Consider the following 24,792-nt stretch of genomic DNA (forward strand, 5'->3'; position numbering starts at 1 on the left):
AGGTCTATATAGTCCTATAACAAGTCAGGGGATTGAAACAGTAATCAAAAACTCCAAACAAAGAAAAACCCAGGACTAGATGGGTTTACTGGTGATTTCTATTAAATGTTTACAGAATTAACACAATCCTCAAACACTTCCAAAAAACTGAAAAGGAGAGACACTTCCTAACTCAGCCTATGAGCCTAGCAATACCTTGATAATGAAGCCAGACAAACACAGTACAAAGAAAACTACAGATCCCTAACCTTTATGAATGTATATGGAAGAAAATACTTGCAAACCACAGATCTTAAAACAGTATCCAGAAAATATGAAGAATTCCTAAAATTCAACAGAAAGACAACCCAATTAAATAATGAGCAAAGGATGTGAATAGATGTTTTTCAGAAGAAGATACACAAATGACAAATAAGCACAAAAAAGATGTTCAACATCACTGGTCATTAAGGAAATCAAAGTTAAACCACAATAAAATATCACTCCACACCTACTAGGATGGTTATTTAAAAAAAAAAAAAAGGAAAATAACAACTGTTGGCAAGGATGTGGAAAAATCAGAACTCTAATGGAAAGTAAAATGAATGATGAAGCCATTGTAGAAAAGTTTGGAAATTCCTGAAAAAGTTAGAAAGAATTACTGTTTGATCCAGCAACTCTACTTCTGAGTATTTACACAAAGGAACTGAAAGCAGGGACTCGAGTAGATATTTGTACATCAATGTCACAGTACCATTATTCACAATAGCCAAAAGACGGAAACAACCCAAATGTATATGAATATACGTACACACACACACACACACACAGACACACACACCATACACACATGGAATATTATTCAGTCTTAATAAAGGAAGCAAAATCCTTTAATGTATATAGTATGGATCAACCTTGAAGACATTATGCTAAGTGAAATAAACCAGAGACAAAAGGCCACATACTGTATGATTCTACTTTACAGAGACAAAAAGTAGATTAGAGGTTATTAGGGGCTGGGGAGATGGGAGAATTGGGAGTATCAATGAGTACAGAGTTTCTGTTTGGGGTGATGAAAATGTTTGGAAATAGGGGTGATGGTTGTACAACATTATGACTGTAACTAAAACCAGTGAACTGTATATTTAAAAATGGTTATAATGGTAATTTTTTGGTCATAAATAATTTACTACCTCCTCAAATTAAAAAAAAAGGCTTTAAGGTTCATTAACTATTTTCAGGTGTTTGTGGGGGAAAGGGATGTAGATAAGAGTAAGATATCTCTAAAGAGAAACCATGTACCCTCAGCCTAAAGATACTCTTCTATATTCCATAACCTAGAAGAAAGATATAAATGGCCAATATCATAGATCTAAAGGATCAGATAGTATTTAGACAGACTTGTAAAGGGAAATAAAGAAATGTCCTCATGGAAGAGAGATGGCAGACAAAAGGTTAGATGCAGGGGCTACTTGTGGGGGCCTGCCAAAGCCTGCTTAGGACAGTGTTAGGTATAATTGTGCTGCCATGACTGGCTCTATGAAAATCTGATATTGGGTTTGGGACAAGAACCCTTGACTGACTGTATGCCTGTTAATCTCAAGTTACTGAAAACGTATTTAACTTAGGAGGCAAAAATAGCTGTCACCAGATCATCTCTTTAAAAGTGGATGTATTTCCTCTCCCTTTAAATTCGGGTTGGCCCAATGACGCTGGTAATCAACAGTATGGGGCCTAAGTCACATTGTGGTAGGCAGTCTCTAAGATGACTCCCAAAGGTCACTATCTGCTGGTATTCAGTCTTGCATAATCCCTTCCCTTTCAAGGTGGGCTGGACTTGACTCTCTTCTAAGACTAGGTATAAGGACTGTGGCTTCCATCTCAAGGGGCTGTCTCTGTGATCACTCTACTGGGGGAAGCAAGCTGACATGTGATGAGCAGCCCTATAGAGAGGCCTATGTGGCATGGTGAGGAACTGTGGCCCTACAACCAACAGCCTGTGAGGAATTGAAGCCTGCCAAAACCACACGGTAAACCTGGCTGTGGATCTTTCAACCCCAGTTAAGTCCTGAAATGATTACATCCCCAGCTGACACCTTACCTGCAGCTTTATGAGATACTGTGAGCCAAAGAGGTACCCAGCTAAGTCACTTCTAGATTTCTGACCTACAGAAACTATGCAATAACTGCTTGTTGTTTTCAGCCACTAAGTTTTGTGGTTATTTATTACACAGAAACAGATAATGAATATAAGATGTGCCGGGACTTCTAAGCCCAAATCTTTGTTCCCTTCCTCTTAGAGCCCAGCCTTTCACGCTATGAGATGTGCAAGTCATCTGGAAAAGAACCAAGGTGCTCATGTTGACAGTATGAACTGAGCACCTGCTACTGGCTAGAACTGAGACTCCAGACAAGCCAACCTAGTCAGCTGACAGCCATTTAAGCCCCCCCCAGCTAAGGCTCTAGACATCATGAAACAGAAATGAGCCATCCCTTCTATGCCCTGCTGAATTTCTGACCCACAGAATCACTAAGAAAATAAAATAGTTGTTCTATTAAGCCACCAAATCTTGGTGTGGTGTGTTACACAACAAGAAATAACCAAAACAATCACTAATTAGCAGGATTTGCAATAAGAGGTAACAGAGCACACAGGGTCTAGATCTGGGGCTTCTGGACTGGTATACCAAACATCAGTGATTCATTCATAAATAGTGGACAAACTGGACAACTGGATGCTCAGAGGATGGGGGGAGGGGATAAAGAAACATATCCCACCACCACTATCTAAAACCCTAAATCTACCAGTTAATGTCTTGGAAATGTGAACTATTAGAGACAACAGTTTAAGCCAGGCTGACCAAAGAATAAAAAATTCCCTGTGTTATGCTCTGTTGGAATTAGAAATACTTAAACTAAAAGACTCCATAAAAGCAGCATCTTAGTTGCTAAGGAAAGCAGCATCAATGTTTTCCAGCGTTAGTGATCTGCTCACCCGAAGGGGAAGAATCTGCCAAATCCTTGCCTCTAATCTAAAAGAGGAAAATTTTATCAAATCGAATAGATTATAGCAATGTCAAATATTCACAGAAAAGAACAGAACTAATCATATGAAAGTTACATTGATAAAGAGTTAACATTGCAACAAACTAAAAACAGACTTTGTGACAGACAGCAGATGATGAGTAGTCTAGACTAGACCACTTTGGAGAAGGTTTCCTGCCTCAGAAAAAAGTCTGTGAAGTGTCTAACTTTACAATAAAGGCAGTCAAGCTTCCAGACCTCACGGGAATATTATTAGGAGCCACGTGACATAACACTATTCCTCTTCCCAAGCAGAAGCGCACAGTTGTAACTCCTAATATCCAAAAACTAAGAGGAACAAGAATGGGGAGAAAAAGCAACAAATGTGCATCGACATTAGCAAGGCTGTCCTCTGGGATGCTCATGTGCCTATTTCTGAGACACAAGGCGACTCGCTAGCAAGGACCTGGGAAGAGCAACAGCACTTGCCAGATGCTGTCCCTCAAGGGCCAACAAGCTACTACCTACCCGGATCACTAGCTCCGGCCTAAGAAACCTCACCATAAATCCAGCTGCTGGAGAGATCCAAACAGTGGAAACTCACTAGTGGCTTATTCAGGAACACTTGAAAAACATGCCTTAATTAATATAGTCATGAGATACCAAGGGAGGGATGAGTATAATGCACTCGATATGCAAAGTACTACAATCTGGTACCTGATTCATCTACAAATGAGTAAATGTCAAGTCAGGGAATAGAGTCCTGAGAGGAGCTGGGCAACAATGTCTCCACAGTCCAGTGGCAATACAGACACCAATTAGCAAACACTTAGCTAATTTCTTATCTAGCATCATCAATGCTAGTCTGATTAATAATGATGCTAAAATTAAGAAAATCCTGGTAGCAAAGCAGTATTTTATGTTGTATCTATTGTCTTCAAAAAGAAAGATATTAGCCACCACCATGATAAAATCCTGTGGGAACATGAACCAAAAAAAGAAGGATGTATAACTGTTAGAATACTGAAGTGTGAGAAACAGAGGAATATACAGAACCCTAACAATGTGCATTTAATTAGGGAGTAATTTATTAAAAGAGAAATTATGTAAAGGGATGAGACAGAAACAAGAGCGCACCATCTCTTCCCTTCCTTTCTGAGAAGCGCTATGCACACGCGCATGTGCAGCACAGACCCGTCTGCCTTTCTTTGGCAGGCTTCCTGTGTCCATCAGCACACAGATAAGCCAAAATGAGGAGAAGCTTTCCTAGGCATTTTGGTAAGGATTATGAGTCCATTACCAGACAGATCTAGTTACAAATGCACACTTCTTTCCACCTAGATTATCATGCAAAGAATAAAACTACCCTCACCTTAAATTAAGGGAGAAGGGGTTGCAGCCTGGAATACAGGTGAGGTTTCTGGGGTCCAATAAGTAAATCTAAGCCATCTGTAGTTTAATGAAACCAAACGACTGTTATTTTCTGCCCACATATCACTAAACACTGGCTCTGGGGTACCAGACCATTCATTTCGGTCCTGGGAAACCATATTGGGTTATATAAGGTACAGGCACGTTGATGTTTTTTTCACTGGTTGGAACTATAGATGTAGCCTTAGGATCATATTCTGAGCATCATGATTTAGAATGATCTCATCTCCACAGGGACTTGTTTACTCACTCTATGTTTAAGGCTTAAGGTTTACTCACCCTGTATATTTACCTTCTTCCCTTCCCTCTTCTGTGCCTGTTTAATGGGTTTAAACAAAATGGCTAACAGTCTCTGACTTCAGTGATTTCTGTCATCAACCATTCGGACATTTTCCTCATTTCTCACCACCACTGTGTGATCTATCAGCCTTGTACAATTCTTGGCCAATGGCCATATTAATTTTCTACTTGAAAGAACATAAATAGAATACCGCTTATGACGAAGGTACTAGGGGGAGCTTGGGGAATAGCTGTTCGTCTTGATGCATAGCAATTAGCTTGGCAAACAGAAACGGTAACATGATTGGATCTGATACCTAGCCAAAATTGCCAAAAGAAAAAAAATCATTCTGTCAGGGGTATTAAGTGGCTTTTTAAATAGTAGCTATCAACAGTTATATTTGCCCTTTTGGAAGTGGTACGGGCAGTGTGACATCAGAGATCTCCGGTTTCCATGGTGATTATTAGTGATGGCATTTCAAATGTTGTAGTTAGGTTCTATGGTATGATCACCTGCACTTTACACCATACGACAGGGAAAGAAAAAACTGTTTCATCTTAACGTATTAGAAAGAACGTTCATCATCCACATAAACATCACTGCTTTTAAGTTGATATGATTTGTTAATCTTAAGCAGATGTATGTTGATAGAAGCTACATGAGTAAGTTGGGGAGAGACACTAAAGCACTTGGATGTAATGGGGACTAATTAATTGCTTGGATATTTAGCAGTAATTAACTGCCTACGCATTATTTTGTAAACTGGTTGCTCTTATCCTATCGATTTACCCATTTTTGTATGTAGAAAAAGATTACTTTCTTATTCTGAGGCAATTAATCATGAGTTGAGATGTAAGTAGAGAGAAAAATTTATCTTCCTCTGCAGTTAAGGATAATTTGTGGGGTGAAGACTGAGTTAGCCGTGCAGTCCAATAGCAACATTCCTCAACGACAGGGCAGCATCTTGTACTCCCTGGCCTCTCAGCACTGGGTCCTTGAACTCAGATCTTCAACACGTTTGGTGATTTTGATGTTGATGAAGCCAAACATTTCACTTTTGCTTTAATTTTCACATTTAGAGTTGATGGTTAACTTTAAAACACAGTCTACTAAGACAAATATACATACTTAAAAAAATAGGATGAATAATCTTAAAAGTCTAAGAAAGTGCTTCATTTGACTCCAATAAACAAGAAAATTTTCAATTTTCTCATGTAAGCTATAAAGTTAATCTTTTTAAAAAAGGATCAATCAGCTGTAAAATATTCAGTATATACCCTCTAGAAATAAAATCTATTGAGGTAACAGAGATAAAAACCAATTTATTTTTAATAGGGAAAAATAGAACACATGGAGTCTTTCTGACTAGTGTTTCAAATCAGATCTACTGTGCAGTTAATCATACTGTCTAGAGGCAGAATCAAAGATTATAAATCCAAGTAACAAAAAATCTGCTGGCAAGTTGAGGGGAAGTCATAATGAATCCGAATGTAATTAAAAAAACCCTCTACATAAGTGCATTACTCTTACAGTCACAGTAACCAGAATGATAAATGACCTGTCTCTCCCTTGCTCAAGCTACTAGTTATGCCAGGACAGAATATCTAGGCCACCACTGTGTACAAAAACCTACAGACCAGAACAAGGATGGATTTACAAATCAAGGACAAGGTCAGAAAAAACACAGGACGCTTAGGTCACAAAGTATCACCAAATTGTGACTGAAGTCAATATGCATCCACAAATCATGGATAGGATAACCTACCTATGGGAAACTGTATAATCTTTATCATCAAATACCCAATGCACAAGGAGACAGAACTCAATAACTAATGAAGTTGAAGGGCTTCCTAACATGGTTTTAGAAAAGAATCTACTTAAGATGTAATCAGTAAAACATAATTGGTTACTTTGAGCCCTAAAAGAGTTCGTGAAGACACTGAGGGGCAGAGTTTTAGACTCTAGAACTGTGACAGATAACCTACCTCAGTTGTTTTTAGTAAGGAAAGAAAGGTCCATGGAGATCAAGTGAAATTATCCAAGATCACAAGGAGTGCTACTGTCAACACAGGAATGGAATCCAAACCCTCTCCCCGCCACGTGTCTCCTCCTATACAGCCCGTCTAATGATGCACTGTGAGTAAGCACAGTGCACAAACACCCCTGAGATCGCAGAGTTTTTCATTCCAAGGATCCATTTATGGAGAACAACTGTTTGACTTTTTAAAAAAACGAATTAAAATACACACACACACACATACACACACACACACACACAACCACACCCACTATACTCAAAGTAAAAAATGAACAAACATGGAAGGAAAAAAGCAACATAAAAGACGTGATAATAATACATTAAATCTGCACAACTCAAAGTTCTGCATAATGGACATCTCAGGTGTCTGATTCAGAAACTTAACTGGAATAGTAATATATTTCTAAATTAGAGAAATAAAATGCATCATACAGAGAGCAAATGTTCTTGGCTTTTTCATTTGAAAGGTGATCAGATGTTGAGTCAAAGAGAAAGTCAAGGCCCTATGTGATTTCCTCAATAGAAAGCAATGGTCCAGCTTATAGACTAGAGTAACAGGAAGTAATGCTTCCTTCCTCCTACAGAACTCACTTTGGTTCAAAAAGACAATCCAGGACTGCTTCTACAGAAACTGGCCAAAAGAAACCCCCTATACAGAAATCTAGTGGTCCTATTGTAGTGCTGATAAGGAGAAAGGTTCTTCCCTATTTTCAGTAAGTCTCTTACTATTTTAAAAATTCTACAGGCAGATGATCTGAAATTGAGCTATTATTTAGATTATGATAAAAAGCCATAAAGAGAACAGATGCGGATTTCCACTTAGAAAGACACCCTGCTCATAAAAAACAGTAACTGAGGCTCTTATGGGCAACTGAATAGAACCTCAGGCAAGTCAGGGGCCCTCTGTGCATGTAACACTTCTAAAAAGAGATGGATATTATGAAGGCTAATTAAATAATGTGGAGAAGTGATAGAATACCAATGCTCTTCAGTTTTAAAATTGATGATGTTCCCACAGACACCAGAAAACCATGTGATTGCACAGCAGACTGTGGGAGCACAGGCACTGCCAGGGCCACAGAGACTATCCTGACCTTAATGATTTGGAAGAGAATATGAAAACCTTGCTACTCAAAGTGTGGTCTGAAGAAACAACAGGTGTAAGTATCACTGAGAGCTGGTTAGAAATATGACGTTCAAGCCCCATCCCAGACTGAATGAGTCGGAATCTACATTCTTTTTTTTTTAAATAATATTTTTTTATTATATTATGTTAGTCCCATACAGTACATCCCTAGTTTTTGATGTAAAGTTCCATGATTCATTACTTGAGTATAACACCCAGTGCACCATGCAATACGTGCCCTCCTAATACCCATCACCAGCCTACATTCTAACAAGATCTCCAGGTGAAGCATGGGCACATTTAAGACTTGAGAAGTACTGTGCTGAAAACACTGGCAGTGCTCTAGGCAAAAGGGACCACTGAAATTTCAGGTGCTCTCAACCCTCCACAGTTGTGTGTAGAAGGAGTCCTGAGTCAGGCTGGCCCTTCCTGGTACCAGGAAAGGTTGACTTCTGAACAACCACAGGTTAAACAGTTGAGAGGTAAACATTTTTTTATTACAAATATCAGTATCAATCAGGTGAGCCTCATTTAGTTCCCTCTTCTTTAGTGAAATTAAAGATAACAGAGGAAAATATATAAAAAGCTAAGCCATGTTAAGAAATGCTTTACTAATCTGTCTGGATTATACCAAAAACCACAGCCAGACTAAATGATTAAGTGAGCCTGGGTCATTACATTTTCATAATTATAATTGTTAATATCTAGGCAAGGGTATCGATTTATTGATTAGCAACAACTTATTGATTTAAAAAAATATATTTCAACTTTCGTTTTCAGAAAGATTATTTAAAAGATTTAAAAGAAAATAATCTGCCTTTAAGAGAGAATGTTTTCTAATGGGAAAACAAATGCTGGAGGAAAACAACCAATGTTCTGATCATAGCTTTCTCCCATGTTAGCTTCTGATTGGGAAGAGCAGTTTTTGTAAGGATATAGTACTAAAGTGTAGGAGTGAAAGGGTATATATGTTATTTTTGCTCCATTCATACTAGAATTTCCTTTTGTGCCCACTTCCCCAATTACCTGATGTCCTAGACAAAGTATGGGGAAACTTCCAAACAGGGGAAAGCTGTTTCCCAGAAGCAAAGTCACTGAGGACAATATTTAAGGAGCAAAGAACTCTACCTTTAAACATCTCATACTGGCACCTGAGTTCCATTTTCAGTTTCTGAACAACAATATTGATAATGGCCATATTGGTTTACTTTTTCTTGGATCCTTACCACCAAATTTCATTTTCTCAGACAGAGTGGGCACAAAGTGTAAGAGAAGAAATGACCATAACTAGTGGGCTAGACAGAGGACTGGTGTGACAGACAGCAAGGAAGACAGGATCCAGATTACTGGTCTTGCCACTCAGAAATGGATGCTTCTGAGATTATGCCACCAAACTGCTTGCAGGAATTCTGTGTTTGACCATAGGTCTTTCACTATTATACTCTGCCCAATTGTGAATAATCATAAATAGGGGCAAGAGAGGCCTGAGATCGTTTTAATTGTGATACCAAGTTAAAAATGCGACTGAATCATCACCTCTGTTTTCCTCTAGTTACCTGATATAACAGCTATTTTCCCAGATCCGTGTTCTTCTCTAGCTATTCTTTCTGCCTCCTCCATCAGCAGCATGCCAAATCCCTGGAAAGAGCAAAAGAGAGGTTAGGGAATTAAGAAGGAAGTCATTAAGAAGGGTCTGCAAAACAAAAAGGCTAATATTCAGTAGTTGCTAAAATCTGCTAAAATAAGAGTGACAAAAAAAAATTATGGGGATAAGAAAAGAGAAACCATTCAATTATACCAAAAATACACTATAGCAGACTAGTAAAAAAGGCAATAATTTTGCAATAAAAGCCATCAAAAGGTATTCTGTGGATGATGCAATCTCATCACAGGAAGGGGGCAATTCCCTCTCAACTTCCGTCTCTTTTTAAATAAGCTCTAGGCAATCTCCAGGTGATGAAGTCTGGGGCATCTAATCTTGTCTCTATTAGTCACCCCTCCAATTTCTAAAAGGTTTTTGAAACCAGGCAATATTCTTAAATCACCAAGTTTGGGGTTTATGCTATATCCACCATTAGTGGTTTTAAGCCATTTTCTGGAAATCTGAAAAAGTGAGTTATTTGTTTATTTAGGTTGTTTGTAGGGAGTGGAATAGCATTTCACTATCTATCAGATACAGCTTGCATCTATGAAGAGCTTTAATATTTCACAAGTGCTTTTACATTATCATTGGCTTTGATTTCATAATACATAGTTGAATCATAAGAAATCGCTGGTATTAGACCATTTCTGACTTCCAAAAATAGCAATTTTATTTGGTTCAATCTAATACTATATTCTACTTGACTGAGTCTCAAATTTCTCTCTCAATCCTTTTCCTCTCACACCCAAAAGGGTACAACTTGGAGAGAAAACAACCCTGAACATAAAATTTTAGTTCCTCGGTTTTTGTACTTGTCTTACTTGTCCTACTTCCTCTTTCACGGTCTCTTCCTCTGTACCGCCCAACCCATTCTTTTTCACTTTTCCACCTTTGGGCAATTTTTTTCTCCTTCCTTCATTCCTTCCTTATTAATCTATTTTTGAGAGAGTGCATGCACTTGTGAGAGTAAGTGGGGGGGAGGGGCAGAGGGAGAGCGAGAATCTCAAGCAGGCTCCAAGATCAGCAAAGAGCCCAATGCAGGGCTCATTCTCACGACCCTGAGATCATGACCTGAGCCGAAATCAAGTCAGATGCTTAACTGACTGTGCCACCCAGGCATCCCTGGGCAATTTCTTAATTACAGTCAAATAGAAATGGAATACAGGATACCTGATGCTGAAATTTAGTAGGATCTCGACTGCTCACAGGGACTACACTTCCATACACATGCAGCTCTCGAACTATGGAAACACCTCCAACCAGTTCAAAACGGAAGGTTTCCTCTGAACACTTTCGTAATCGCAGGAGGCCAATCAATATGTCTTGATCTGGGTCTTCATAAGATAAGAATGTTTCCCAGCCACCATTTGCAACATAATCTCTCCTTACCAATTCAACCTGTTTAAGAAAAATTATAAAAAATTTTAAATTAGAGAAAAACATATTTTTTTAATTAGAGAACAAAATTCATTGTTTTAAGTGTTTACTTATGTAGGCTAATATACCCAATTAAGGATAAAGAATGAATAATCATAAATTATGTTTCTTTTTACTTGTCTACTCTCACATATCAATGATTAAATAAGAGTTCATGCCTTGTTCATGGAATATTATAAAAGGAAAACATATTTGAACTTCATTAACCTTGAGTTTCTTGCTGCGATCGGACTTAGTAAATGCTTCTCTGTACTTCAATCTTTGATCCTCCATGAAGAGTCTCTAAGGTAAAATTATACATTATATCACATCTCTAGCTCCTGGGAGCACCACTGAGCCCCAGAACAGTCAGGTGGCTCAACAGTTTCATGTCTAGCCTTTATCTCTTCCACTAAAACCTGCTTTTGGGGGAAAAATGTGTTATTGGTCACTTGTTTCTTGATGGGATTTTAAGAAAGTATGGTATTCCTTTAAAGGGATGAGCCCTTTAAAATATTATGCCTAGTTAGTTATAAGATTTAAACACCAAAGAAAATTCAAGCACTGGAAAGTAGCTTTTGGGGGAAGCCCTTTTGGGAGCAATCTACATAGGCTTTTGACTCTTCAACTCATTGTTCAAGTGGCCCTTGAACTTTGCATCTACATAAGCAATATGTAACAATATGCATAGAGAAACCTACATATGTGGACATGGTCACACCCAGACACATTCCAAAAATGGGTGGATTGTACCCTTAGTGAGGTGAACAATTCAGACTAATGCTTATGTTTCTTTTCAAACTTAATGTTTGCTAAGTAACTTAATTGCAAAGGAATTTGGAAAAAAGATGAACTGTGTTTGGGTCTACTTTTTCCTCACAAGGTCCCAAATGTTAAAAATATCAATGCAGGTATCATCTGGTCTTTCTCAAATGGGGTTCCACAAGAGAGTTAACTTCCACAGGAAATGTGGCACACAGCTAGGCATTATAGGTATATAGGAGAGGAGTTAACTCATTACAGACATGAATGCTTTGGGCATTAAGCTTAAGTTTTGTGGAACCCTGTGGATAAGGGCCCATCCACTCATTTGATTACCACCAATGGGGTAGAATTTAATAGCTGTACACACAGAAATAAACATCACATCCAGCTCTACGTGAAGGTAGCCACTAGCTGCATGTGGCTATTTATATTTGAATTAATTAAACGTAAGTAAAATTAAAAACTCAGTTCCTTAGCTGCACTGGCCACTTTTCAAGTGCTTACGAGTCACATATCACATGTGGCTGGTGGCTGACACCATATTGGATGGCGCAGATTATAGAACATTTCTAACCCTGCAGAAACTTCTGGTGGATTGTGATGATCCAGAATGAAGCTCAGACTTGGTTTTCCTAGCCTGGTTCTTCTACGATTCACCCACCCTCATACTTGCCTTTCCTGTCTTGACATCCGTATCTGATCCTCAAATTAGTCTTTGCTTAGTTTACTTATTATTAACTTCTAAGGATCAGTCCTGTTGGTTAGAAAGCGTGGGTCCAGGCTTGCCAAAGATTTATGAACAGGACCCAATCTCTCTATAAAATGAAGAAACTAACCTGGTAGGGCCGTACTTTGTGATGAATTTCTTGGATTCCAACCTCTCTGGTTCTTACATCTCGACACTGCCAAAAAAAAAAAGAGATAAAAAAAAAAAAAGGTGGATGAGAGGGGCAAATACAAAACTGTGGTAACTAATTCAATTTTTATTCACACCTTTCCATCAAACCCTGGGCTGGAAATTCAGTTTGGACATAATTTACAATGAGAGAAAAAGAACTAAATTTAAAAATAAAACCATCTTTAATAAATCTAAGGACGGGGGAAGGAAACAAAGTATAAAGTTAGTACAGTAACGTTTTAAAAACAAGCTTAGAATTCTGAGATCAATATATAATACTCAAAGTAAATAACATATGTCCTAAAATCTGAAAATAGGTTTACCCAGGGGACATAACTATACCTGAAAGTACAATCCAAAACTATGTATAAAGAAGAATAAAAAGCAAATTCGTAATTTTTTAAAACCTTCACCATTTTATGGCAGTTAATATTTTTAGCATCACCATGTTCGTATCATTTTACAAAGGTCAAAAAGAGGGATGCTGAAAGACTGGTGTGGGTTTTTTTTTGTTTGTTTTTTGTTTTCTTTTCAGAGAAGGGCATTGTGGAAGAAAGGATGGGAGGAAGGAAGGGAGGAAAAAAGGAAGAAAAAAGTCTCAGCCATAGTCGCGAGAGTATCACTAGGAGGCACGGAGCTGCCTGCAGATGATACGCACGCAGTGCCTGGTCTCTACACGGCCAAGCTCATGTGACGCGACTCTCACTTCTAGTCCACAACCCAGTGTGCATATTACACAGCTTGACATTTATAATTACAAAATTCTTAAAGTATTCTGTTATATGGTATATTTTCCCCTACAGAACAAATTGTAAAATTATTGTCCGGATTCTAACATTTTCTACCAGTGAGAAAAGATCATGCTAGGAAATGTGATGGTGTCATGCAAGCTATATTACCAAAATAGCATATTTATGAAGTAGTTATATACGTATAGAACTCCATGAGAAAAATAAGAGCTCATTATTCAGTTCTATAAAAACAAAGCTATTTCCATGTCCCAGGAACCAGCCGAAGATGATAATGCTTTGCTGATGTAGCGAACAAGAGTCACAAGTCTCTGTAATTACAAATCTATTACATTTAGATGTTGTCTTTAAGCTACAGCAATTCTATATAGTAGTTTGCATGTGAACACACCATAGTTACGTGCCTTTGGAGAGGGGCTATGAGAGAATACCTTTTGGGGGGGGGGAGCAAGGGCAGAGGGAGAGGGTGAAAGAGAATCCCAAGCAGTCTCCATGCCCAGCGCACAAGCCTGGCATAGGGCCCGATCCCAAAACCTTGAGATCACAGGCCAAGCCAAAATCAAGAATCAGAAGCCTAACCTACTGTGCCACCCAGGCACCTGGAGAATGCTTTTTAAAAAGCAGAGATAGGTGTGTGCTTATTTTCTGGCAAAGACATTGCCTATGTGAAGCAGATGTCTTTGGGCTATCACTGAATTTCAGTCTTCCCAGTTTAAGAGAGGCTATCAAGGTTTAAAAGGGACACTGGGTTAAAGATGACAGCTAGACGATGAGATTATCAGGATAACCAGGCCAGGTCAGTCACTTTGGTTATGGTATTCTCAGAGAAGAGAGGGGTTGGAAGACAAGGACGGCTGGAAACTGGGAAGCAGAATAGGCATAGTCTTGTTTGGTGCTACTAATTGCTATAATACATTGGACAAACAATTCCAAGGCAGAGCCCAGGAATCAATGCTCAGGCCTTGACCCCACTCCCGGCTTTTTCTCTTTAGCAGCAATAAGGAAGGGTTTCTAGGGCACTGTGAATTTATGTCATAACCTTAGGGTGATTTAAGAGTCACCTGCAGAGACTGTTGCAGATTCCTGGGCCAGAAGAAAGATGTTTAGTAAATATCTGTGAAAGAAGTAAGTACCTGAACAGACATGGGGGTGGAGTGGGGCACGTGACATTGGAATATGTAGGCAACAGCATTGTTTGGTAATCATTTTATCCATGTAATCCTTGTTTCTTCAAATGTATGCTCGTATCGTCTATCACCGCTAGTCAAGAATCAAATACCCAGTACTTCAAAAGAAAGAAAAAAAGAAGTACTTCAAAATTAAAAAAGAGAGCTGAGCACACATAGCTGGCATCTGAGTAGGTAAAAAAGCAACTCTTAAATCAGCAAGCCTACATTCTTTTAGAAGACAGCAAAGGGGTGCAAGGGGTAAGATGCAGCCTTTGCAACCACTAGTTTCCAGTTCATGTTGCGGAGTAACAATGCGTTCAGTATGTGAAACTTTTTGACCAAACTTGTGTCTGTAAGTATGTGTCAAAGTTAGTATCAAAATGTTTTGTGCTTCAGATGACTTTGATCTCAACAGTTAGGATCAGACTCTTACCTGTATTCCAAGGTCTTTCATTCTTGCAAATGCCAGCTCTCTCAAATTACCATGCTCTACTCCTGAACTGACTAAGGGCATTGGAATATCTCTGCAAAAGAAAGACATTAGCTGTTGTAAAATATAAATCATTCTCTACAGTAGTAAGGCAGGGATATTACAAAAAGGAAACAAAAACCTACAAAGCAGATCAGAAAAGCAGAATATTGTAAACAGGAAGCAAGGTTCAGGGCTTCTCTGCCCCTGTTTTCCCATCCATGAAATCATGATTTTCACCTACCACTCAGGGTTTTTGTGAGAAACACCCGATGAAAATCACTTCATAAGATTACAAAGTGTAAAACAAATGTCTGAACCATCAGTAATGATTTTTGGCTGAAGACATGTATTTGCACTAAGAGAAACAAGAAATACAACTGTCTTTTTAAATAAAATCCAATTTGTTTAAAGAGGAGAAATAACAATTATTATTAATGCACTGCTTTATTAATAGCTTATAAACACTTGCCCATACAGTTGCTGAATGATAAGTAACCAGGAAGCTCAAAAGCCTGGCTCAACCAACAACTGGACTCAAAGAATACTCCCCCGCCCCTCCCCATTTCCTAGAAATCTAAATTAGAAGTGACTCTGCATTAGAAGATTAACAGCTTGCCTAAAGTTAAGAGGAGATAAATTTTATTCCCTGGCATTAATACAGCATGAAGTGCCAGGCATCTAGGAGATTTCAATCAAAAGGTGAAGTTATAAGCTCTATTTTAGTAGCTCCCAAAACCCTCTTCTAGACAAAAATCTGAAGATAAAAGTTAAAAAAAATCTGAAGAATATGCCTAGCACATCTGTTTCCTATTCAAAGACAAGTCTCCAATTTGTTTTGTCTAATATCTGGTTCATTAGAAGAAAGATTTGAAGAACATACCAAATATCTTTTCTTCTCATTTGCTCTTGAATCAACTCGAGTCATGTTAAGTATATACAATTAGCTAATTCACCCATTTGATTCTAATAAGATTTCTCACTCTCTCAAAAGTATCAAAAGCCCATCAATTAGCATTAAAAGCTATATACAGTGAATCTATTAGGCTCTGGAAGCCAGTAGAGTTTCCATTAGACATTACATAAAGCAACGATAAGTCAAAATTCTTTAAGAAAATGACACACCAGGGAGTTCAGAATGAGAGTGATATTAAAGAATATATTTTAGAGTGATTAGTTAATATATATGGTTTACTTACAGTTTTTGGTGAAAAAAAAAAGTTTCTATCTTTGGAGCTATAATTTCTTTAAATCAAATACATTTTAAATTAGATGCAGGGGTGCCTGGGTGGTATAGTTGGTTAAGTGTCCGGCTCTTGGTATCAGCTTAGGTCATGATCTCAGGGTTGTGAGATCGAGCCCTGCATGGGGCTCTGAGCTCAGCGAGCAGTCTGCTTATGACTCTCTCTCCCTCTCCCGCCTGTCACACACACTCTCTCTCTCAAACAAATAATCTTAAAAAAAATTAATTAGTAATCAGAGGCAACTAAATGAAGGTTAGTGAAGTAAAAAAAAAAATGGTTTATTTCAGCAAGGAATGCACAAATATACTGTCCTAAATATTAAAGTTCAAGTCTTCTAAATGCCCTTTTATACCCTGAAACATTTTTTAAGGTTTTATTTATTTTAGAGAGAGAGAGAGCGCATGCAAGTGCACAAGTGGGGGGAGGGGCAGGGGGAGAGGGAGACCCCACTCAGTGCAGAGCCTGATGTGGGGCTTTGGGGCTCAATCTCGGGACCCTGAAATAATGACCTGATCTGAAGTCAGATGCTTAACCAACTGAGACACGCAGGCACCCCATTTACCCTGAGACATTTTATAAATAACTCACAAATACATGTACTTTCATGACTTAAAGGTAAAATTTAAAATCCTGCGATATATAACATTAATCTGATAAAATCAGTGGCAATCACTGTTAGTACCCATCATAGGACAGATACATTTGATTCTAGTTATTCACTGCACTTAAATTCTATAAAGTGCCATGGGCACTGTAGTCGCAATTATTCAAACACCGCTCTTACAGAAAATGCAGGGTTAGGTTTCTGTGAGCCTTAGTCACATTTTCTTCAACTGATCAATACATAGAACCCTGTTTTATGTTTATTTCGTGTAAAGATACTTTACTTAACATATATCTGATTCATTAACATAATACTTGTGGCTAGCAGCAGTATAATTCATGCCTTAATGAAGCTCATCTAATATTTATTTTCTTCAGAAGGCTCATTACAGCTTTTTTTTTTTTTTTAAGATTTTATTTATTTATTTGACAGAGAGAGAGAGACAGCCAGCGAGAGAGGAAACACAAGCAGGGGGAGTGGGAAAGGAAGAAGCAGGCTCCCAGCAGAGGAGCCCGATGTGGGGCTCGATCCCAGGACTCCGGGATCCCGCCCTGAGCCAAAGGCAGATGCTTAACGACTGAGCCACCCAGGCTCCCCTCATTACTGCTTTCTTGTGCTTAGGAATGCCAGACAGCACTTCAGCACTATTGGGGCCATTTTAAACAGCAAAATCAACACAAAGCACAAAAATGTGAAAAATGGGTTATTCAGAAGATTGCAAAAAAGGACACCTGTTTACAGTATGAGAGCTCAAACAAGTACACAGTATCAGAACAATATCTTGTTCCTCATCAACCCTCCAGCTACTAGTCTAACATACACCGATGACACCTGTTCCACCGTCCCTATTATGACCGTCAAACTGGTGATTATCTATCATCCCTTCTGCATTTATTAGTTGGGCTTGTACTACAATGAAGAACTTTCTCTTCTCCACTTATTTATTCACTTATGAACTCATGGATTCCTTTTTTATTCAAAGAATTGTAATCTGATGCTAATGTTATTTATTTTGTTGCTTAAATTAGATTTGGCCAGTGGGTATGTATTCAGGCTGGTTTCTGGGTCCTTTTGACATGTCCTCATTCTCTGAATATTTCCTTACTTTCTGGAACAACAAGACGTTCCAGGTTTATTTTGTATGTTTGCTGCCCCAGCCATTTTTCCAAGCAGCCCTGATTACTTTTACTGGGGAATGGTATTTAGAAATCAAGATCTGGGCATTCGCTGTGCTCATCACTACTGAGGTGTCATTGCCTCCAGATTCTCTCAGTGTAAACAACCAAGAAATTTATGTATATACATACACATTTGTATGTGCATATAGGCGTTCATACATGCACACATGTAAACATACATCTATAACTATTTCTACATGTAAATTTTAAAAATCTGTGAGTTCATGCTGATAATTACAATTCTAATCCAGTGTTCAATTTTCTACCTTTCAATGTTTATAAATCCCTTCAGACAGTAAGAAATCTGGCTCTCTTATCTTTAGTATATTTACTTATTTGCTAAATCAAACAGTTTTTTGCTCAATGTAACCAATCTCCTAACTATTCAAGCTGCCACCACTGCACTCTCTTACCCTTACTCTCCATTTCTTCAGATGACAGACATGCTGTGGTCAATGCCTCCGTAGGCGATGGGAAGGAGAGATGGGAAGGGAAAGGAAGATGGGCTCTCTACAAATATTTTAAATAATGAACCAGTACTTTTTTTTTAAAGATTTTATTTTTATTTATTTGACAGAGAGAGACAGCCAGTGAGAGAGGGAACACAAGCAGAGGGAGTGGGAGAGGAAGAAGCAGGCTCCTAGCAGAGGAGCCTGATGTGGGGCTTGATCCCAGAACACTGGGATCACGCCCTGAACTGAAGGCAGACGCTTAACGACTGTGCCACCCAGGTGCCCCATGAACCAGTACTTTTAAAAGACACTAAAATTTTCAAAGGAAGTAAACTCTCTAAGGCATTGGTTTTATCATATAGTGTTGTTAAGTAAAATTATATGACAGAAATAATTACCAACAGGGCTGGCTAATAATTTGTGGGGCCTAGTACTATGACAACAGCCTCTTGTTAAGAAGTTGTTAATAATTTTAAGATGGTGAAAGCAAAGCATTAAGCCAAGTTCAAGGCCCTATGAGACTGCACAGGTCACACATCCCAGAAGCTGGCTCTGGTTACTGTGAAGCACAAGTCAGAGAGGACCTGATAATAAAGGGCTTTATAATGATGCTGACAATTCATAAATATCCTTAAATTTATGTCTATCACTACAAAAATGCAACATGTGTATTTTTAAAGATTTTATTTATTCGTTTAAGAGAGAGAGTGTGCACGCACAAGTGAGCACAGCTGGGGGGGGGAGGAGCAGAGGGAGAGGCAGACTCCCTGCTGAGCAGGAAGCCCTGACGATGTGGGGCAACCGAGATCATGACCTGAGTGGAAGGCAGACGCTTAACTGACTGAGCCACCCAGGTACCCTGCAACATGGTTTTAATAGTCTTTGGCAGTGACATGCTTGGAGTATACCAGATGTGAGTTCTTCCTCATTAAGGAATAGAAATGTGGCAAGCTCCACTTTCAGTGATAAGGTCTTTTTCAATGAAAACAAAGGGAAAGAATTCTATATATCCTGAGGTTCTTCTATGTGCAAAGTAATGTATTAAGCAATCTGGAATATATAAAGATAAACAGATACTGTTATAGTGTTTTAGGAGTTCAAAGCCCAGGTGAGATTACTGACCATCTGAACTCTATCTAGGTAGGAGTTAAAATTATTTTTAGGTTTCTCAATTTGTTTCAATCTAGTTTCACTTTCTTGACTTGAAAAGAGATTACACTCAAGAATATTTATTCACTTTTCTATTTCGATAGGTAACATTTTAAGCTTAGAGGCACTAATATTTGCAATTTGCTCATCAAAAACCTTTCAAAGTGATGTCTAGAGCTTTTTTGGTCTGAAGGTTCTCGAGCTTCAGAAGCATGTTTTGGTTGCAAATTGGTATTCCTATTCTAATGCTTCACAGTGATTTAAATACCACATCAGGGGAGACAGCTGTCAAAAAGCCTGCGGGCAGCAGCACTTTAATGTGGCTCCATCATGTGTCTGGGCAGAATTTTACATTTAATCATTCACTGCATCCTTCAGGGCCACAATACAGAATCATCTATTAGAATAGTGCTTCATAAAAATATCCAGTAAGATGTTACTGACTCAAGTGTCATAAAATTAAAAGTGTAAATTATAAATTAGTCAAGAAAAGAAAAGGTGGGGAAAATATCCAATTTATCAAGTATCTATTAGTAAAATATAGTACTAAAAAAAAAGCCAAGTATAAAACTTTGTGTTTTCTCTTGAAATACCTTCTCTCCTACCTTCCTTCCTCTCTCCCCTTCTAACACCCATCTGAAAAACAATTCCTAAAATCTTCTCCCTGTATGTTTAGATTCTGCAGTCAACACTAAGTTTATTACCTGTAGTTGGCTGAAGTTGTCACTAGGTGACCCTACATAGAAATAGCCAGATACCCTAAAGGCACAGAACACAGAGACACATACGATTTGCCTTTACTATGGTTTAAACTAAAAATAAACTATAATTATTAAATTACCTACATTCAACACTCTGGGAGGAGACTTTTCTCCCTTGCCAATGGTTTCTTTAATCAGTTTTCTAAAAGTTTCAAACTGAAGCTAGAAGGAACATTGCAGAGTCAAAGCCATATGATTCTCTTTGCCCAAATCAGGTTTCTCAGTTACTTAACACTGTCTAAAGATCCAGCCTTTTCTTGTACACCTCTGTATATAACACTTGAGCTACCCACTAAAGCTTTCTTTAGCACCACTATTTCAAAATTTTACCATCCAGCTATCAATACAAATTTCCTTCTAGAGGTCCAGATACCAAATTTGAGCTATAACCAAATATAAACATGAGTAAATGGAATATAAGGTTCTTAAGCTGAGACATGAAGCTGTTTACCAGAACACAGCTATCGGTCTGTTATTAAGTGTTAAGTGTACTATGTGAACATGGCTTTTTGTCTCGCTAGTCTTCATAACTGTCCAGAAGAATGAAGATAATTCAAAAGGCCTCTGAAAGGTAAAACTGAGATTTTCTCTGAGTCATCTTAATAAAAAGCACCATCTCCTTTATGATCCAAATTCCATGACTGGCAACTGATATATAAACAGACAACTGATTTGAGAAGAAGCACAAATAATAATCAGTTACATGAAAAGAATGTTAATCTTCATTAATAACTACAGAAATGCAAATTAAAACCCCCAAGGTAAATAAAAAATACAAGCATCTGATTATATAGAAATTGTGATAAAAATCAATAACTACTTATAACTCTAAATTGATAGCTTATCCTAATCCGTTTGGAAAACTGTATCAATATACATAGCAAAAACCAAAAAATTCATTTATACTCCCCTTGTTTCAGAAAGTATATTCATCATCATCTTACTTAGTTCCTTTATCATGAGTGATCCTTCTCCTAGATTATACTAACAGATGACTTCATCGAAATTGAAAATGGATTTTTCTATGTACATGGATTTTAGCTGTAGTGGAGGTCAGGATGATGATTAAAAAAAAAAAAAGGAAGAAAGTTGGAAGCAACCTTAATGTCCAACACCAGGGAACAGTTTACTAAATGAGACAAATTAAAATGCTAGTCTACGGTGCTGCCATTAAAATTATAACTATGAAGATTATTCTAATTCTTTAATGAGAAGTGGAACACAAAAATGCAAACAAAATATTTGCCAGTGTATAAAATGTATTGCTATGTAAAGATGCATCCCAATCATACAAGGACATTTTTGGAAAAATAACATAAGCCTGTTATTAATATAAATTTTGGAAGTGCTTTTAAAGTAGCTTTAAAAAGATGTCATTTTGTTCATGTAAATACAGTGCTTTATGGCTGGAACTTAAGTAGAAGTTCTGGATAGTTAGTAATATTCTACAAACTCTGTTGGAAAAAAAGTATAAAATCACATGCTCCGAAAGAAATGTATTGGGATCAACGAACAGTGGCTAGAATTTCAGTGATTACTGATAACAAAAAACAAGGCAATATAAAATAAATTTGAATAATTTTGCATGCAGTATACACAAAGAAAGTAAACAAATAAAAATGGGTAAAAAGCAAGCAGCAAAACAGAAATCTGAATGAACTCTTACGCAGGTAGCCATAATAATAGTTCAGTAATATTCAGTGCAAAAAATAAGGTAATGTATTTGAAAGAATTCTGTCCAAGCTTATTGGGAAACAAATGCTTTAAATTACTGCATGGTAAGCTACATAAAACAAAAAATTCTCATGGAAACTTGTTTAGCAATATCATAGCTTAGAAACACAAAAAATATAAAAATAAAATAGAAAGTATCATAAAGATTTTAATCTTTATTCTAAAAAAAGCTAGAAAATAATCACATTCAAAATTAAGTAAATTATCAGTTCCCAAAGCATGAAAATCTGACATCACAGGTAGACTCTGGATGACTCTCTCCACCAAAGGCATTTGCTGTGTTAGGAACTGAGTCATCATGATCTTGAAATAAATTCTGAGTGAGCCTGAGGACATTACTAATTCCATGTTTTAAAAGAGATTGTACCTCTTGTTTTACAGCATTCTGTTAAGTTTTAATTCACCCACACATTTGTAAGGTAATAAAAGAGTGTCACTTCAAAATCTTAAGCCTACACCCACCTGTACCATTTGTCCTGCATAAATCTTTCAAGTGATGTATTGATAGAGAAATAGAACTGACAGTTTGGCTTCTTGGAATTAGAGCTGGGGGACACTTCTATTGCTGGATTCTCCAGAGAGAGCTGCAATGGGGTCATGATAGAAGAGCTGAGAACAGGGTTTCCTTCATCAGCCTCATGTTGGTTATCCATAATATTAGGCCCTTCTCATCATACAACCTTTGGTTGTATTAACTGACATGTTCTTAATTCTTCTGGTCATGACAATTTTCCTTCAGAGATTATTTTGCTGCTCTTGTTTTCTCAAAGTCTTTATTTTCTTGGTTGGTGGTAGGCCAGGATAATGTCCCATGGTGATATTCCATAGTCTATAAAATTAAGCTTTTAATGTTATAGCAATGTTTCTGTTGCTTTTGACTCACTGGTTACAGCAGTAAGAAATTTAAATCTGAAAGTGAAGGGGGAGAATGCAAATTCTTCATCTGACTGTGTGAGCTATGCCTTGTTACTTATGGTAAGAAAACTATGGTGTCTATCACCGGCCTGGGGTATTAAGGAGGGCACGTATTGCATGGTGCACTGGGTGTTATACGCAAGTAATGAATCATGGAACTTTACATCAAAAACTAGGGATGTACTGTATGGTGACTAACATAATAAAAAATTATTTAAAAAAAAAACTATGGTGTCTATGGCTGTGAATTTTCTGTCTATTCTGTGATATTTGCTGCCATTCTCTGCTGCTGGGAAGTATTATCTTCTGCACTCTCTGGTTGCCCTGTAGTGTAAGTGCCTGACATTAAGCTTTCTGTAGTGTAAGTGCTTGACATTAAGTTTTTGATTGCTGAGGCATCCATTTCAAAAGACATCCATCCTGAGTAAACATATTGCCAGCTGTGTGACACAGCTACTAGCAAAACAATCAGATAAGGATTTAGACTGGCCCTTCCCCTGATAAGTTCCCTCTTTCAGAAAGCCCAGGGAAGCCTAGACAACTGACCCTCTGAGTGTCCCCATTTCTTCCTTATGACACCCTAATTCCCATTCTTATTCTTTCAATTAACCAATAATGAGTGAACCCACAAAACCCTAGACACTTCACCCTTGGATCCCAATAAAGGCAGAGGCCCAGGTTCGTGCTTTTCCCCCATTCCCCCTCAAACTCACTGTGTACCTATTTGGGTTTGCTGGGTACCCTCCAGGACATTTGAGTAACAATTTTGTTTCTCAAAGTCCCCTGATGGTTTTTGCTGATGTGTGTCCTGCAGTTATAATAAGCAGCATAAGAGCAAGTCCAGCAACACTGACCCCATGTGGTAAATATGTGTTGGGGCTCACTATGAGTAATAAGGGCCAGGTGACTACCTGAGGTACTCGGAGCCGATAAGATCACTATCATTAAGTTGAGGTGAACACAACAGATTTGTCGTCCTACTCCGCTCCTGGGAAGTAGTATGTATCCTCACTTGTATCTAGTTGCTGAAGTCAAACGCAAATAACCTTTTTCTTTTGTCTTTGTTAATACTACTTATTGCATCTTTGCTTTCTATTGTATTAATTTACATTTTTTGAAACAATCTCAAAGTTACAGAAAAAGTCCCAAGTGCAGTACAAATAACTATTTTCCTAAATTGTTTGATGGTAAATTGGGAACAAGATGTTTCAACACTCTCAGAATACTTCAAGTATTTCCTACAACAGGTATATTCTCTTACACAACCATAATACAGCCATCAAAATCAGGAAATTAACACTGGTACTTTACTACTGTCTAATTCTGGACCCCACTGCAGGCTTACCAGTGTCTAAATAATGTCCTTTATAGCAAAAGGGTCCAATCAGAACCTTGTGTCGTATTTAGGTGTCATGACTTTTTAGTCTCCTTCAAAATGAAACTCCTTCCTTAATTCTTTTAATTTTGAAGATTTCACACTATTTTTTAGAATATCCCTCAATTTGGGACTGTCTGCTGTTTCCTCATAATTAAATTCAGATTATGAAATTTTGGCTGAGTAACACAGAAGTGATACCGTCATACCATCATGTGGCACATAACTGACTTGTACTTTTACGGGTGATATCCACTTTGATCAGCTGCCAGGCTTCTCCACAGTCAAGTTACTTATTTCTGCTCTGTAATTAATAAACATGGTGTAGGGAGGCATTCTGAAACAACATACAATCAATTCACATTATTCGCAGTAGCTATGTTCTACAAAGTTG

The 24,792-nt window shown here is 37.8% G+C and overlaps 1 protein-coding gene across 1 annotated transcript in view; it reads right to left on the bottom strand.

Annotated features, from left to right (window-relative positions):
- The window catches only part of ELP3 (elongator acetyltransferase complex subunit 3), a 101,230-nt gene that overhangs the window by 15,622 nt on the left and 60,816 nt on the right, over positions 1–24,792 (bottom strand). Inside the window, exons 11-14 of the mRNA XM_026518933.4 lie at positions 14,951–15,041; positions 12,538–12,603; positions 10,691–10,918; positions 9,435–9,516 (exon numbers count right to left, since the gene is read on the bottom strand). Coding sequence (XP_026374718.1) covers positions 9,435–9,516; positions 10,691–10,918; positions 12,538–12,603; positions 14,951–15,041 — 467 coding nt within the window. The remainder of the gene's footprint in view (positions 1–9,434; positions 9,517–10,690; positions 10,919–12,537; positions 12,604–14,950; positions 15,042–24,792) is intronic.

This window comes from Ursus arctos, unplaced genomic scaffold (genome assembly GCF_023065955.2).
Source record: "Ursus arctos isolate Adak ecotype North America unplaced genomic scaffold, UrsArc2.0 scaffold_11, whole genome shotgun sequence".
NCBI classification, from domain to species: Eukaryota; Metazoa; Chordata; class Mammalia; order Carnivora; family Ursidae; genus Ursus; species Ursus arctos.